This window comes from Paramisgurnus dabryanus, chromosome 18, assembly GCF_030506205.2.
Source record: "Paramisgurnus dabryanus chromosome 18, PD_genome_1.1, whole genome shotgun sequence".
NCBI classification, from domain to species: domain Eukaryota; kingdom Metazoa; phylum Chordata; class Actinopteri; order Cypriniformes; family Cobitidae; genus Paramisgurnus; species Paramisgurnus dabryanus.
The window spans coordinates 11184441-11203139 of record NC_133354.1 but is presented as its reverse complement, the minus strand read 5'-3'; the positions used below and the strand labels follow the sequence as shown (position 1 = coordinate 11203139).

At 37.2% G+C, this 18699-nt stretch overlaps 1 protein-coding gene across 2 annotated transcripts in view; it reads left to right on the top strand.

Annotated features, from left to right (window-relative positions):
- Positions 1 to 14849, top strand: part of lhx5 (LIM homeobox 5) — an 88441-nt gene extending 73592 nt beyond the window's left edge. Inside the window, exons 1-5 of one of the 2 annotated variants that reach the window (XM_065244174.1) lie at positions 3999 to 4558; positions 6510 to 6733; positions 7926 to 8203; positions 10554 to 10719; positions 13815 to 14849. In XM_065244174.1, the coding sequence (XP_065100246.1) occupies positions 4386 to 4558; positions 6510 to 6733; positions 7926 to 8203; positions 10554 to 10719; positions 13815 to 14179 (1206 nt within the window). In that variant the 5' untranslated portion in view covers positions 3999 to 4385 and the 3' untranslated portion in view covers positions 14180 to 14849. Of the gene's footprint in view, positions 1 to 3998; positions 4559 to 6509; positions 6734 to 7925; positions 8204 to 10553; positions 10720 to 13814 lie in introns of those variants that run through there. The other variant, XM_065244175.1, reaches the window with a different exon arrangement.
- The last annotated feature ends 3850 nt before the right edge of the window (positions 14850 to 18699 follow it).

The window sequence follows — 18699 nt, the reverse complement described above, 5'->3', positions numbered from 1 at the left end:
CTTTTTCTATATTCAAACACCCTCCATGTTTTTGCACATGCAAGAATTAACACGCAGATGCATGCATGTAAGCACTGCAGCCCCCTCCATCGCCACCCCACCCCGTGGTGTCCGACTGTGTGACGGCTCCCCTGACGGGCAGCGGTAATGCCCTCTCTGATCTCTGTGAAATTGCCGGGCTGCTTTCAGCAGCTGAGTACTCGCTGGAGACAAACTGCCTTTTAATTCCCAGCGCCAGAGGTGAGAGAGAGGGAGGCCCCTGGGACAGCTACCAATCAACCATCCATCACACTGACCGACCCCCACAACCGCATCCCGGCTCGTGGCCCCCTCCAGGCCTACCCCAGCCTGCCGCCTCAGCCCTGGGGAGTCATGTACCCCTTTGGTGGATGGAGATGGAAGGTGGAGGGAGGAAGGAGGGGAAGAAATCAGAATGCTTGAGATGCCTGTTCACCTCTTCTCCCTTCACTTCTACCTTTCAAGACTAATGGCACTGTTGGCCGAGACTGTGTCTGTGTGTGTGGCAGACTTGGTGGATTGTTGTATGGGGTAAAAACATGCTGAGATGGCTTGGACCCTCCAGGCTGATTCTGGCAGTGAGAATGGAGGGCTATGCAGGGGAAGTGGAGGTGTGCCACTCATCATAATGTCTCAGGGGAAACATGTTTTGAGTGGACCTCATTTCAAAGTGTGTACGCACATGTCCATTTGCATTACATATTACCCTCTGTATATCTTAGATTGCTTTGCTTGGATTTTATGTTTTAACTTTTTAAACCTTCATATTCATTCTTTTATATAGCTAATTTCATACTTAATGTATAGGAAGATAAACCAGAAAATATTTATAGTATTTATGCGCTTTAAGGATGCAAACGTGTGTAGGTTTGTGTATGTTATATTCTTAATCTCTCCCTTCTTGTTTCTTTGTGTGTTGTGTTGTTTTTATTCTCCGTTTTTATTTATGCTAATGGTTTGTGTGTATATGTGAATATGTGTCCATTAAATAAAGCTCATTTAAATGAGGCCTTCAAAACACTTTCAGACAGTAGTTTGTTGGTAAACTGCACAAAGAGAACTGAACTGTTTTATCTTTTATGCATGTATTCATGCGTTATTTATGCAAGGCAAAACTAGAGATCACACTTGCATGATATCTTTGAAAGACAAGCGCAGTCTTTTAGCCCCATTGTAGGGACATTTGCTTTTAAATGGATCCCACATATGCTTTATGCTTTTATCTGTTCAATTTTCATTTCATCTCAAGTTATCAAAGGTTTCATAATTAGCCAATCTGCCAACTGTAAAATCCATTGAACGGAATATCTATTTACATTTATTCTCATAATAATCGCCTCCAGGGTTTTTCATATGCTTGCCCATGACCATACTTTCGTAGATTTGATGTAACCAAAACGCACAGTTACTCATTGTAAACGTCTCACAGTGCATGTGTTGAGGTAAAATAATGCCTTTCCGATGTACTTTTTTATTGCATGTCAAACTAAATAAAGTATGCATTACAGCAATCACTTGAATTTTACAAATGTATTGAACTTAGGAAAAAATAGGCAGAGGTACGTTCAAAGTCCAAACAGAGAATTATACAATAAATACTCATCACATTTTAGGATATGATATGCTGCTTTCTTAATAATAATAGTAATAATAATAATGTATGTAGCTTAATTACAAAATATATCAATTAAATTATATTTTTATTATGTCTCTTATGCACCAAACGCTATAATAAAAGCAAGGAGTATATTGGGACATTCACAGTCCCTACCGCTGTCTTCAGCACCTTGGACAGTTCCCTATGTGTATACAGGTGACTCTCGGTTCGATCCCCTTTTGTTTGTAAAGCAGACCGCAGCTTCTTTATCTAGTACTTCATACTGTAGCCTATTGATTCCCGAAATAAAATAATAGACTGTCAAACAAACCGTGCTTAAGAGTTTCCAATCCCAAATGTTAGCTTTCCCATGCCTGAAATGATAACGCATTGGGCAAAACGAGAGTGGGGAGGGTCCATGCAGGTGTCACATGAAATCAGCTTTTAATGATTTGTTGCTTCTCCATACTTAAACATGCACGGTGTATACGGAGTTTTGTGGCGCATATGTGTACACGCGCAAGCTGTGGGCTGAATCGCTATTTAACCAAAAAGACTCGACAAGGTTAGGCCAGCCTGTTAATGGCTCTTCTGTCGGGGCGATTGTAAACAGATGGCACCTTTAATTTTAGCATTTAGCTATTTAAAAATATGCAAATGACTGGAAGTAGCCCAGGCGTGCATTTTACTCATATTTGCTTATTCGCTGAGGGTAACGTCAGGGGGAAAACTGAGGATTTCTTAAATGGGAAGTCAAGAAAACAATACTTAGTGAGAAAATAAATAGCGTGGATCGCGAAGGGATTAGAAATGTAAGCGAAGCCAAGCTCGCTCCCGTTGTTGCCTGCCAAGAACAGCGGGGGTCCCGAAACTCGCCCTCGGCTCTCCTTTTCTACAGCATGAAGCCCACTGGAGCCTCTGACTCCAAATATTACCAAACGCTATTCACTACTTAAACCCTGCATGTTGTAAAAGGATTATTACATTTATCTGACAAAGAGGCATAGACATTTCTATCGGATTGATAAGATATAGACAGATAGATTGCTTTACTGTTATTAATTATATTATTTTTATTCTTTTTGTTTTCTTTTGCTAATAATCCAACGAAAAAAGTATATTTAATCAGTGTGTAGTACATTGGTTCCTATGTTTGTGTTCTCTTTCTAATCCGATACACTAACACAACTGTAAACAATGTGCTATTGTTTACATGGAGAGAGAGAGAGAAGCAGGTAGGCAGACCACGGGTGGCCTGATCCGGATTTATTCCAGGGATCGGACAACCACAAACCGTGAAAACATGAGAAAATGATTCATGGTTTAATATTACCACATAAATATATCGAATATAAAAAGATCATTGGTCTACTTTTTGTTAATTATTTCAAAAATAATGTTTTAAAAAATACAAAATTGGTTACGCACCAAAATGCCTATAGTTTGACCTGTATAAAATAATTTTCTTTAATGAAAATTTAACATAGTCAAGTTAAAGCATTGTGTATTTTTGTCACTAAATCCGTAAAATATAAAAATCCATAAAAGATTGGAGAATTCAGGCTTTGGTATAAATCAGAGTGTACATGATGTTTGCATTTCCACTGCTAACAAAATGATTACCTGGGTAAATATTTAAAATCCCTTCGATTTGTGGCTACTTTGTCAAACCGCTGGACGATCCACCACTAGCTATTGATGCAAGCCAGTATCTTAATCCAGTGCATTTCCCTGTAAATAGGTTTATGCATGAGAAAAGAGCGGAATCCCCCCACTGCGCATACACAAATCACTCCTACAGAATTAAGAAGCACTGATGGCTATTTGGATTCTCTTCAGTGCACGTTAGACTTTTCTATAGATATCATGCAAATTATTGTTGTTCTTTTTCTCTTTTTCCATTTAGTTCTAACATCTACAATTAATTACTTACTGGTATATTGCACAATATATATTTTGGCAGCAATAATACAGAAAAGAAAATGCACCGATAGGTCGTTGACATCTTTTATAAAACAAACCAGTCTCAAAAGCCTTAAAGAATTTAAACAGCATTTTCCTGATGTCGCTTTTACATATGACCCAGGTCTGGTGAGGCTTAATAAATTGAATTTTATTTTTATTTTTGTATTTCGTTGTTGAAATCAAGCTGCAAATTTAGCATACAAAATAATACGTCGGTAAAATAGTAAATAGTTGGCTTTACTACCATCAACATTTATAGACGTTAGCAATCCCACCGTGGAACCTTGAAGGAAGTCTGAGAGCACCAATATTTAAAGCCGTTACCATAGCAACTTGTCGGTGATTGGCTACAGCGGCGCAAGTACAAGAAAAAAAAACGTCACGAAATCTGAATACGGATGCTCGAGGCTCCCGCGAACTGAAACACAGTGATGCAAAAAGTGTCAGCGTGAGGTGAGCGCACACAAGCAGGTGGACCGAGATCACAAAATAAACAGGCAGAGAAAAATTAAAGGAAAAGTGGATTGCGTTCAAACAGTGCTGGAAAGTCCTTTTCATACGATTACGTTTTTTTCTGACTGGCAAACTGGATATCTGGATGCCGACAGGTATAATGCATAACAATCACGTCCGGAGTGTTTACCTCTAGGCGTGGTGGAAACTCATCCTCAAGACGCAACATTTGTTCTGCTGTTGCCCCCCTCTCCAAGAAGCCAAGACGTTGCTCCGCACAGATTCGTGTGGCCCCAATCCGAGGCGCGGTGCCCGTTTGGGAAGGTCGGCTCTCGGTCCCCTCCAGGGCGGAATGATGGTGCACTGCGCGGGGTGCGAAAGGCCCATTCTGGATCGGTTCCTCTTAAATGTTCTCGACCGTGCATGGCACGCAAAGTGTGTCCAGTGCTGCGAGTGTAACTGCAACCTAACAGAAAAATGCTTCTCGAGGGACGGAAAGCTCTATTGCAAAATTGACTTTTTCAGGTAAGATTTTTTTGTGGCGCTTGGGCTGCCTCATCTCGTCAAACTTCTGGACTAATCCTCAGTTGAAGAATGTCATGTAGGATTTACCTACCCTTGTTTTCCTTCTATGTGGATAAATCTGAATTTGTGGATTAACCTGCCTTAAATGTGTAATGTACTGTAAAACCTTTGATCCTGCCTAACATCGCGTCATTCATTAATAGCTTTTGATTGATGACCATTCATCGCTTTACTGTATTCACACACTTTCGGCGTGTGAATTGCTCTTGAAGCATTTGAGATCTTTAGTACACATGATCGTGGGAAAAGGTGATTGCTCCTGAATTTGAAAGATTAACATTTAAATGTTTATTAAACTCTATAACACATCCTTATATTTAACACATAATTATCTTTCCCATTTAAGGGCATTGTTATTTAGCGTTTGAACTAGAACACAATCTGGTGTCTATATTTTTTAACAGTTAGTAGGCCTGCTTAGAAATAATTAATTTATTATACAAATACCATTTTTTTATTTTAATCTTGCGTTAAGGTCACACAGCGTTGTAAATTCATAATTATTACAACAATTAATACAAGATAACAATTTTGTTAACGTTAATAATTAAAAAATGTTCGGAAAATATAATTAATTCAAAGACATATCTCTGAAATATTATTATACAGTAATTATTTGTACAACACTAAATAAATCGCCTATTTAAAAAACTTTTTAAAAAGTCTAATAAAACATTTAAATTAAATAAAAAAATGTATGCACCTAAAACAATAAAGAATAAATACAAATATTTAATAATAAAACGTAATAAAACATTTATGTTGCATATACCTGTACGGATGTTGTATTATCACCCAGTGACCAAACAGGCTGCTTATTTACTTGTATCAGTCGTTATTATAAGTAAATGAGTTCTGTCAGGTTTTCTTTTAGTTTACATTTTACTGAGCTATTTAATGTCACACAGTGTTTAAGCTTTCATACGTGCCATTGTTATCCCAAACGGCCTTGACCATCACGTTCTATGGGGCCCATCCAGCTCAGTGCTTGAATGTGAAGCCATTAGTGGGGCGAAACAGTAATCACCCGTAATGCGTCCATTTGTTGTGTAAGTAGTGTTATGGCCTTTCACTGGGAGAGATGCATTTGAAAAGCGCGAGAGCGACTCGATACCATAACAAATGGGGGAAGATTTAGTACATTAGTGTTAAAATAAACCCGAGGGGAGAAACAGAAGATAGTGCGGCTGACGTGCTTTACTCCCATCTCGGGCTAAAAGTCACGACCAGCCTGTGTACCTTGTTTTTCTCGTTTTTTTGTCATTGAAATATGAATTCAGCTACCTCCTGTTTATTTTAACAAATTAGGATACAACGGACCAACAAAGCAATGCTAAATGCGAATTAGTTCTCATTTGCAGGCTGCATAAATAAACAAATACACGAAAATCAGGTTAGGTATTCTCAAAAATGTAAATAAACACACACGTGCTTTCGGATACGTTGTGTTTGAATTTTATTGAACAACAGCTTACTGTCATATTAAGTATAGCCTATATAATATTATTATTTGTGTATTCGGGTGTCAGCTGTCTTAGAATGAGGCTTTGAACGCCTTTACTTTGGTATTTAGCCTAATCCTATAATGTGACTTAATTTACAGCGTGTCGACTTCATCTTGAGCATATTGCCAAATACCTTCAGAATGATGCCATGTTTTTTTTTTTTTTTTTTGCTGAATATTGCTGATTTGTAGTTAAGTTTATTTATTTAGCGGATGCATTTATTATTCAAAGCGACGTATGTAAACGTAGGTCTAATATTGTGTCCTTTGTATGACTTTAACAATCGTTTCATTGCTTTTTCTGCTTTTAACGTTTATTCCTACAATAAAGGGTGACCATGCATTATATTTAAATTTATTTTTTAATTCAATGTATGTCCCTTGCAGGCGTTTTGGTACGAAATGTGCGGGCTGCTCGCAGGGCATTTCGCCCAGCGACCTCGTGCGAAAAGCGCGCAACAAAGTGTTTCACCTGAACTGCTTCACGTGCATGGTGTGCAACAAACAGCTGTCCACGGGCGAGGAGCTATACGTCATCGATGAAAACAAATTTGTGTGCAAAGAGGACTACATGAGCGCGAGCGCTATCAAAGAAGTCAATTTAAACTCAGGTGAGAGAACGACTGGAGCCGTGCTTGGATAAATTGTGTGTTCTTGGGGAATGTGTTTATGTTTTACCGGGGGGAAAATAGAAAGAATACAATATATGAATGCAATATATGCAAATATAAAAGATAGCTTGAAAATGTGCTAATTTTGTGCATTTTTGATGACTAAAAATAATATATATATATTTTACATATATTGACATCTACTTTGTATAAGGTGGCCTAACGTGCACTGTGTATTTTATATGTTAATTTGTGTAAACATATCCTGCGTAAAATGTAAATTATCTGCTGTTAAAACTTAATTTGACGTGTGTTGCCTTACCATTTATTTATTCGTGTCTCTATGAATACGATACCCACGAGTTTGTTTCCCCAACACACCGATGACATCATTGTCGCCTGCACTCGTGGGTCAACGATCAGATTCATTGATCAAACAAATGATCATTTGCTTCAAATTGGTGGAAAGCTAATATTAATTTCATATTTATTTCAAAAATATATACTACACAATTCCATTTTGTTTATTAATATAAGATACATTTTTAGTCTGTCTCCGATTTAAATATAGCCTATTGCAAATATAATGTTGGCTTGTTTTTGGGTGGATCATGCCACTAAAAACATATGTATTTTTTGTAATACATTTTGAATGCGAATTGTAATGTAAAATCAAACTGAACAGGCCTGGTACAATTTATTTACGTTGCAAATCGCCATTTATGTAAGTTTTCTTACAGCTAAGCACTGTTTTAGTTTTGATGCTATATGGAAAAATGTCTATAACTCATTTTCCTCAGCCCATGCGTTCTAGTCAGATAAACGTCTGTAGTCGTCTATCCCCGTTTCTCAGACAATGACAAGCTGTTATCAAGCACAGCAGCCTGTCCCAAGAGACAACCAAACCTAATTCCTCCGATATTTTGCAGAAGTGAGGGGATGATTCACGTTCAGATCTCTGCTTGTTTTCTCTTTTGTTTCGTATTGGAACCAGTTTATGTCAATGAATGCCCCCTCGATTTTTGTGTGCGTCAATACGCAGTTGTGGACAAAACAAGAATTAGGTCCGGGGTTATTTTTCTGGTTTACAGAATAAATAAAAATGCAGATAAATGTTAATATTGTAATTACATTTTATTTCATTTTGCATTTGGTCTGATAAGTCTCTATTTGATTCTTCATCATATCTCAGTGTCGTCATGTACGGACCGAAGTTTATCACCTGACCTGCCGGACGCGATACAGGACGACACGAAAGAGACGGACAATTCAACATCTTCAGATAAAGACACTAACAACAACGAAAACGAGGAGCAAAATGCCTGCACGAAAAGAAGAGGACCGCGCACTACCATCAAGGCGAAACAGCTGGAAACGCTGAAAGCCGCGTTCGTGGCCACGCCGAAGCCCACGCGACACATCCGAGAGCAGCTTGCGCAGGAGACAGGCCTCAATATGAGAGTAATACAGGTAACAATACGCGTGCATTCATTTATTTATTTAATCATTTGAAATAAATGTGCTGATTTGGACATACGTGTTTGTGCATTCACTCAGGACATTTTATTATTTATATAGAAATCTCCATATATATATTTAAATGCATGGCTTGTCAGCTAAATGAGAAACTGGCTGAATAATAAAGTCTGAGAAAATAAATTTGTTGCATGCAATTTAAGATTTGATAATCAAGCAAAAGATTAAAACGTCAACTATATGGGGATTGCAAAATGCTTAGTGAAAGACACTGGGGCAGTTTCCCAGACAGGGTTTGATACATCCAGGACTAGGCCATAGTCATTTTAGGACATTTAAGTCGTTTTTACAAACATACCTTACAATAAAACATTAGTGATGTGCATTTTGAGACAAATCAATTGCACTGCTGTATGTTAAGATATGTCAGTGCAAGATGTTTTTAAATTTAACCAGCTCAAACATGCATTTTAATCTGGGACTATGATAAGCCCTTTCCAGGAAACTGCCCCATAGTGTTCTGACAGCAATTACAGACTCCCAAAATAAATAAAAAAACAGACATTTAACTCAGGAGGGATGGGGGTAGTATAAGCATGGTGTAAAATCTATAAAAAAATATATAAGATATAATCAGAAAAAATATATTGAGAGTTATCTACCAGTTTTGATATAACATAATCTCATTTACAATTAAAAAGTATTTTATTTTACCCAAAAGGGACACAAAACAGACTTCTTCAGTGTGTTAACTCTTTCAGTGCCACATAAATCTTTAAAAAAATCAATTGGTTGACTTGACTTGATTAACTAAAGAAATGATCAGAATTAGCAACAACACAGCATCCATGGATTTATTAGCAATAAAGATAACTGACATCTGCACACCAGGCATCATTCTACTCTCACATAGAAATAGCTACACGTGGCCTTTTATCAAACCTGTTTATCAACATAAATCATTTTAAAACTTGATTCTCAGTGTAATCTCTAACACACACCATCCTTGTCATTTTCATGTGTCCCAATCATCACCAAGAAATCACAACCCTCTCTCAAACCCACCCAGGCTCACTGCTTTGTTTCCGAGCCAAAATGGAGACGGCCTTTGCCATACATCCCCATTCATTTGTTATGTGTTAAATGCGGATTGTGCTCTGTGCGGGGAGCCCTCCGGAGCCATGCCGGTTCAGCAGCATGTGTGTAATCCCTAAGCAACGCTCACTCAGGAGGAGGCAAAACATTTCCATAAAAATGTACCAAACAGTTAGCCGATTGTTCTCAATAAGCAGGTGTTGCCTTTGCCGTGCATGGAGAGGAATGCTTAAGTGGTTTTAGGTAGAGAACATGTTTTGTCTCTCTAACACTCTCAGTGTAGTTCCTCTCGCACTCTCTTTCAAACACGGTAGGATTTTGCCTCCAGAGCAGACTAACTGTTGTTAGCATATATTATGCATTGGCAATGCAGATTCAAGAATGGATGTGTTACATTGTACCATCATGCATAACAATGTCACCTTCTGTTACGACAATTCCAAATAATTTCTTGCTCTTTGTTCCTGTGCAAGCACACGTATGTAATTCATTTCTATAACTTACAGGTTATATTTACGTTTTGCTGGCACAGTGGCTTTTCTTATCTAAACAAACAACGTTTGAATAAGACGAGTCTGATACTGCAGCACACCACTACTATGGAAGTTATATTTGTAATAAGTTCGTGATCAGATGACACTTGTCGTCTTTGCAACATGTCAAAAAATGATGTGCGTGCAATGTTGAAATCACAGTTTATTATTATCTACAGGTATATAAATCGCAGGAATGCATTGTGTTATACCCGAGTAGTTTTGAAGAACATTAAAGTCTTAACACATATGATCAATTGTCATGCGTTGGTTCTGTTTATTAAGTAATTTTTTAAGTACATATTTGTCCTAAAGCTTACAGTATAACTTAAATCTTCAGATTTCTTTTGAACAGTGCATAATTTTAATGGGAAATAACTATGGTGTAAATATTTGTCTGTTGGCACTTTGTTAATTCGGTCATGATTATTTGTGTCACTACATTACAAAGATTAGAAACTGGCTATTAACATATGCCATGCCAATTTACCTTATTAAGTTGCTTGTCTGCTTTTAAATATTATTAAATTAGTTTTTGTTGAGATTATGTTGATATTCTTATAATCTTAGTATGTCATTCATTAAATAAACAAACATTTATCTGAATATGCCATTGATAAAAGTAAACATGATTTGCATAAATCAGGTCATTGTCATCATCTGAACAATGTGAATTAAAGCATATCTGAAATAATAGTTTCTAATTGGCCCCATAGGTGTGGTTTCAAAACCGGCGGTCCAAAGAACGCAGAATGAAGCAGCTCAGTGCTCTCGGAGCTCGACGGCACGCTTTCTTCAGGGGACCCCGCAGGATGAGGCCACTAGGAGGAAGACTAGAGGACCCTGACATCCTGGGCCCTGGAGGATACAGTTACTATGGAGGTATGGAAACAGATGTTCTTTCTCATTCTCTATCTCTTCCTCACAAACACAAAGAATGTACTTTCTTACAAAACCCATATTTACACACAATAATATCTTCGGTCCCCACACACCTACACTCGAACCTCAGGGATTTTCTTTTACCTTGAACACACAAAGACTGTCTACACTCATACACACTCCTTTTCGGTATCAAGGCAGTTTATCAACCATCATACCTTGGAGGTTTAGAGAAAAATAACAAAAGCTGTCATTTCGGTGCACTGTTGCTTGTGTTGTTGTTTCTTAAAAACCAAAACAAAATATCACACTGTATCACAAAATCCTACTGAGTACACTAGCGAATTGTGCCTTCGGTACTAGTCCTTGCGTGTGTGTGTGTGTTACATTTCAGTTCAGTATCTTTACTTAAAGCTTCCCATAGAGGTGTTAGGCAGAATAACAAGCTGTTGTATTATTTCTGTAGCAAATGAATATAATGCATTCAGAACAAGGACAGCAACCATTATAGAAATGCACTACACTGTACCTTTAAGAGAAAGCCTACATTCAACATCTCCAGTGCCTTACAAAAAAAAAAAAGATTTCATGGGCACAAAGCTTTGCTGATGTTTGTAAAAAGATGGACAGGCCAATCCCAGGCATTGATGATTTGACTATCTATCTTTCTATCAATCACTCAGCAGGCGGTTGGCGTTTCTCTATAGTAAAATGTCTTTTAATGATTGATCGCCACATTAAAGTATCACAACTGCAGGAAAAAAATAATGGAATTGGGTGGGACTGTTAATGACTTTCTGTAGCACTAATTTTATAGGCCAACTCGCATAGGTGTGCCAGAGAAGATAGACATGACAGTAAAAATTGAGTAGCCTGTGTGCAAAGGCTCTCCAACAATTTCTCTGTCTTTATGTAGAGCCGTTCTCTGCTTTTATTCATTGTTTTGTGTTTAGCTGCTAGTAAATGAAATGAATGGGCTAATAATTTACCCCTTTTTCAATATCATTGTGTTACATTTGATTGTGGGACTTTCTTAAGTAAATTCAAAACACAATTTATTTTAATTAAATTGTATGAATTAATTTGCTTTACAAACCAATCACTGTTTAAAAAAGCTTTAACAAACTCTAAATGCTGGGTTATTTTTAACCAGCGTCGAGTCAAAAGGGGACAAACCCTATCCGTTGGGTTATATTTGACGCAACAATGGGTTAAAACAACCTAGGAGAGGTTAAATTACAACCCAACATGTTGGATTCAGCCCTTTTACCCAACGCTGGGTTAAAAATAGCCCAGCATTTTTAAAGGGGACATATATGTGCTATAAATGGGTCCCTAGTGCTTCTATCAACCTAGAAAATGGGAAAAACATCAACCCAGTAACTTAGTTTTGGTAAAGCGTGTAAAAAAATAGGTCATTGAAATTTGTCTCCCCTTGTGATGTCAAAAGGGATCTTATTAAAATAATACCGCCACTTAATCTGAACTATCCAACTACGACACTGCCATTTAGTGGAGAGAGAGAAAGAGAGAGAAAATAATCGACAGCATAATTGAGTTTCAATTTCAACAAAGCACCATCATGGTGATCCAACGCTATCTCACGAGAATTCGTACATATTTTACAAGTTGGCTAATTCATTATTAATTCATACGACCACAGGAGACTGTCCTCCAAAAATAACGTCCTCGTGGGTCTGTTGTGCAAGCTCCTTATTACGATGTAAAGTGACGTATTAATGGATTAGTGGGATTAGTGTCCTCTAGCGGCAGTAGCTTTTACAACCTGTTGTTACGTTTTAAGGTTTTTGCCTTATACATCAGATTAGACACATTTAATTTTATGAATTTGTAAATGTAGAAACAGTTTCATAAACATTTATGGTTTTAAAGAGTATCTAACCTTACCTTCACCCTAACCCTAAACCCAACCACTTCTCATCCATATAAAACACAACATGCAAGAAAAAGTACAGGTATTTATTGCATCAAACGGTATAAAAGTATTACAAACCATTCGCGTTGCAAACCTTGGGAACTGAAGCCATAAGATTACTTTATATGAAGAACTATATGATCAAAACGCACAGTCAGATCTCATTCAAACATAATCCAGCATGACGTAGTCGGTCACAAGAGCCAATAATCGCTTCACATTCTTAGCTAACGTAATGCAATCGGTCATGAGACACACGAGAGCCAATGCCTTTTCACAATCACAGACGAAGTAGCATCGCGGCAGTTTTTGAATCAGTGTACACCGGATCTGATATTTACAGCGGATTGTCATCACTTTTGCATCTTTTCTTCAAATAAATTGATTGTTTGGCCTTGGTACACTTGGAATATCTTAAGTACATTTTTAAAAGTTGTTTTGTATGCTGCGTTTATAATAAATAAATGGGTACGTTATTTGCCATCAATGCTTGAATAGTGTGTAATAAAATACAATTAATCCTGGCAGTTTAAATTGAAAATTTTATCCCAGTACATGTGATCATAGCATAATTATACCCCAAAATATAATTTTATACCCTAATATAGTTTCATCTGCTGCCGTTAGACGCGCTAATTTAGTAAATGCATCTATTGGTCGTATTTGGTGAAATGGACAAATGACCGAAGCAATCGTATGGATTGGAGAATAGGTTGGACCACATTCGTAAGTTTTTGTACGATTTGCCTTGATCCCTGTTACGTTTGGGTTAGGTGCGGGGTTAGCAGTTGGGTTTTTGTTGCATTGTTGTTTTTTATGATAATCGTACATTTTTGCATGATTCATTTCATGAATTCATACGAATTAGCCAACTCGTAAAATACGTATATCAGTGTATGCAATTCATCAGCTCATTTGCATTTAAAAGGACACACCCAAAAACTGCACATTTTTGCTCGCATATACAAAGTGACAATTTTAACATGCTATAATAAATTATCTATATGGTATTTTGTGCTAAAACTTCACATATGTACTCTGGAGACACCAAAGATTTATTTTACATCTTAAAAAAGTCTTGTGAAATGTCTCCTTTAAGAGTGCAATTCAGAATTTGAGAAGGCACTTATGACTAAACTCAATTTTCTCATCTCAACAGAATACCAAGGTGATTACTATGGTCCAGTGGTCAACTACGATTTTTTCCCACACGGACCCCCGTCCTCCCAGGCACAGTCTCCAGCCGAGTCCCCTTACCTCTTAAGCGCAGGTTCCGGAGCCCTTGAGGGCGGCCCGGTTTCTGCTCATCACCCATCAGATGACCAAAGGTTCACGGACATGATTTCTCACGCAGACACCCCCAGCCCTGAGCCCGGCATGACCGGCCCACTCCATCCCAATTCACAGGGGGAAGCCGGCTTTCCAGGAGGTCCCAGCCCACCGTTCCCCCTAGCCAACAACACAAGTTACAGCGGTCCCATGTCCCATCCTGGTCAAGAGATGGGGGAGAATACGGTTTGGTAGGGTTGGGAATTCTGGACTGAGATGAGGTTTGGGATATGACTATGAACTATGGACACTGATGGGACTTTCCAACAGTCTACCTAAACCTCACTCTCCCTATCAGGAGTATCACCTTAGTGCTCTACATTACTGAGGGAGGAGACCCTGGCTGGTCATGACCAGAACAAAACATATTCACCCAATATTTGGACACAGGACTTTCCATAAATCGAGTGTCAACTGCAAATGACCACCTTCTCTCCAAAATTAGTTTCTACTGTCAAAGGATAAGTATTGCTGACGGCTCACAATGGTTTGCTATGGTTTCGATATTATGATTGTGCCATAAACGACATAGCTCAAATGTTTGTCCAAGGGTTTTTCTACTGCTGATTAGTAAAGTTGTCGAACCGCTTCCAAATAAGTGAGTATGCTGGTTGCACTGTTGCTAAATGCGCTTGATGCATTTGATCCTGAATGCATTTGATGGTTACTTTCAGAAGTTAACTAGTACTTTATCATCTTCATCACTGTTGGCTTTAGTTCCTTCCTTTTTTAATATACAGAGGCTCAATTTGTTCAGATTTAAATGTTATTATTTCTTTCTGTCTTACAACTGGTCCATATGTAACATATTTGGTTAATTCATTAATTGATGAATTGGTTCATTAAACATTTCGATGAACACTGATTACACCTGTGTTCTGATAAATCTGTGCCTGTCAAAACACACTGCCCTGCTCACATACAGATTTGAGAATCGTTTCACCCAATCAGTGTTAGCTTATACAAGACTTGATTTGGTAGAAATATGGTTAGTTTTTAGATTATGTTTCTCAAGTATAAAACATGAATTAATGCAATCCTAAAATTAAATTCTATCATTATAAGATTTGGTGATGTAATACAGCATGCATTTCACTTAAAGGGATAGTTCACCCAAAAATGAAAATGTCATTGACTCACCCTCATGTCGTTCCAAACTCGTAAGACTTACGTTCATCTCCGGAAGATGTTTCAGATTTAGTCCGAGAGCTTGTTGAACCTTCATTGAAAATCTACGTACGGTATACTGTCCATGTCCAGAAAGGTAATAAAAACATAATCAAAGTAGTCCATGTGACATCAGTGGGTCAGTTAGAATTTGTTGAAGCATTGAAAATACATTTTGGTCCAAAAATAACAAAAATTACGACTTTATTCAGCATTGTTTTCTCTTCCGCCTTTGTTGTGAAGCGCACACGCGAGACTATGACTGCAATGAAGCGGATGACGTGTTATCCTCAGACATGTTTGCAAAGTTTTTTTTTTCCAAACTTACAGCGTACGTCTCCCTCAGACTGTAAACGAAGCCCCGACGCACAAAAAAACAGCTGGGGTGCACCAGATAACATGTCAGCCGCGTCACTGCAGTCATGTGACTTTAGTCTTGCGCATGCGCTTCGCAACAGACGAGAAAGAGAAGACAATGCTGAATAAAGCCGTAATTTTTTTTATTTTTGGACCAAAATGTATTTTCGATGCTTCCCACTGATGTCACATGGACTACATTGATGATGTTTTTATTACCTTTCTAGACATGGACAGTATACCGTACATAGATTTTCAATGAAGGGCAACAAGCTCTCAGACTAAATATAAAACATCTTAAACTGTGTTCCGAAGATGAACGGAGGTCTTACGAGTTTGGAATGACATGAGGGTGAGTCAGTAATGACATTATTTTCATTTTTGGATGAACCATCCCTTTAACAACTTATATGAAATAAGGATAACTTTTGCTTTTAATCATCACTCAACAGAAAGTCAAACCAGAAATAAATCTCTGGATGTTTACTCTATGATTTAAATTATGGCTAATTCTTCCAAAACAAAGTCAACACAAAAACACTTTAAACAAACAGACAAACGCACCTGCAATACACAGAGACATCTGTTTTACTCTAAGCACACCACCATCCCCCAGCTCTGCTCAAACCTGGATGAAGGCCTGTGTCTGTGATCTGTCAATGAGAACTTCACAGACGAGCCCGTGCGCTGTTCAACTTCATTTAACCTTCGCTTTAGTACCTTCTTTTGAAAAAAATGTTAATGGAAATTATTTTCAAAAGAACATTGAAGCCATAATGAAGACTCTCCTTTAACAGCTGAGGTCTCTCTTCTCAATGGGGGGAAACAAAAGGATGGACAGGCAACATCTGTGATTTACAGCTACACCCTGAACAGCTATCAGACTGAAAGCAGGCGCCATCTGATGGGCTAAAAAAGAAAAACAATTGTCTAGGCGAACGTCACCTAGGAATAGAGGGCATCATATTTTTGTAAGAATTAATTAACTAGAGTTTTGGCATAAGGGAAAGTAAAAACACAGCCATTTAGGATTTTTCAATTGCTGTATTAGCTTTTAAAGGGATAGTTCCCCCAAAAATGAAAATTCTGTCAACATTTACTAACCCTCAAGTTGTTGCAAAACGCTATACATTTCTTTGTTCTGCTGAACACAGAGGATGATATTTTAAGCAATATTTGTAACCAAACAGTACCATTGACTTCCATACTATTTTTCTTCACTACTATGGAACTCAGTTGTGCTTCCCATAGTGCTTCGATTACAAATACCTTTTTTATGTATACAGAACAGATGAAGAGTTTGGTTCCAAAATGCGATAAACACCTTTTTTTATGAGTTACCACCAAAATCAGTATTGTATCAGGTCAGTATTTTTACGCAAAATACAATATACACTGTGTTATTCTGTCATCTTTTCTGCCTTTATTCCCCAAAACGCAATAAATGCCACTCCTCCTTTTCTGCAGAATGCAATAAATCCGCTCAACAAATCACAGCTCACCATTCCACGCATTGTAAACAACAATGGCGGCACGTTGAATACATGGAATCCTAGTTTTCCACATATTGTCATTTGTGATCAACTAACAAACAAAAACAAAATAATACTTTGATGGCATTGCTAAACCTGTGGTGGTTTTCTGTGATGGGAAAGAAACGTAAGCCATTAACATCTAATAGTTTACGCGAGAGGCACTTGGGAGTCGGAAAAACTTTCCATTATTTTACCCACATTTATCTCTTTCCCCACCATTGACGAGATATCTCGTCAATTAAGAGAAAACGCTTCCCCGCCAATGACGAGATTTTCCGTCTTTCCTTAATACCGCTATTATCCACCAGGTGGCGCCCTTCCGCAACTTTTTAAACCCGGAAGTATTGCCCTATGGCAAGCTGCTGCATGTCCGTGTCTGTTTTAAAGATCGCTCTGAATGAGATCTTTATAAAAAGTCCGTCACAAAAATGGAATTATCTGTGCTTTTTGCTCAAAATATGGTGTTTTTGCAAAAACCTACCCATATTCAAAAGCTGATTGCAAAAGAACCACTAAAGGTAGGATGAAACGTTTTTTTTTCTTTGAAAGCAGAGGGTCTGTTCTTTCATTTGGTATATTGTATGTTTATATATTTAAAGAACAACATTTTCTGGAAGGCATTAAACTTTGGTGAAAATCATGAAAAACGCTGGCGCTGGCTGGCAACTTTTTTTTAAAAACGCTGGCGGTGAAAGAGTTAAATATTGATTCGGTAGATTTATAGCATTTTGAAAGAAAATCAGTTTTTATTAGGGATGCATAACGATTAATCGTGATTAATCTATTGCAGAATAAAACTTTTTTTTTACAGTACATCACCTATATGTGTGAACTGTGTATTATAATAATTATGTATATATATAAATATGCACACATGCATGTATAATTTTAAGAAATATATTTATATATTAAGTATTTATATAGAATATAAATTATACATAAATATACAAATGTATATACATATTTAAACATTTCTTAAATATATCTATACAAAGTTATTATACACAGTTCACACACAAACTTTTATTCTGCTATAGATTAATTGTGATTAATTGTTATGCATCTCTAGTTTTTATAATAAATCTTTGAAAAATCTAATTATGAATTTTATGTTTTTATGACCTAAAGATGCTATGTGAAAGTTTGTAACAGAAAATAGTGGTTTTCATCTCGTCACTTTCTTGGTATAAATATTTATACAGGTTTGTAACAACTTAATGGTAAGTAAATGATGACAGAATGATATTTTTGGGTGAACTATCCCTTTAAATCTTTTTTATATTTTTATGTTCCTTATTTCTTTTGCACTCTTAGAACTAAAGACAAACAAACAGTGTACATTTTGTCATCTTAAGCAGGAAAATAATGTCTACAATGTTCCTTAAAAGTTATTTGTCAGTCCAAATGGTTCAATAAAGAACCTTTAACATCCACATAATCATTCTGTTGCACAAAAAAAAGTTTATTTGTAGTGGAAAAAGGTTTTAGACTATGAAAAGTAGAGCTGCAATATACATCGTAAATATCAGAATAACACAAATGTGCATACAGCTATGGTTTGCAATAACTGAATGATGTTTAATGATCTTAGCAAAGATTATGTATATTCAAAGTTATAGGTTGCTGCAAATGCTAAAGAGACTGGTGAGACAAAGA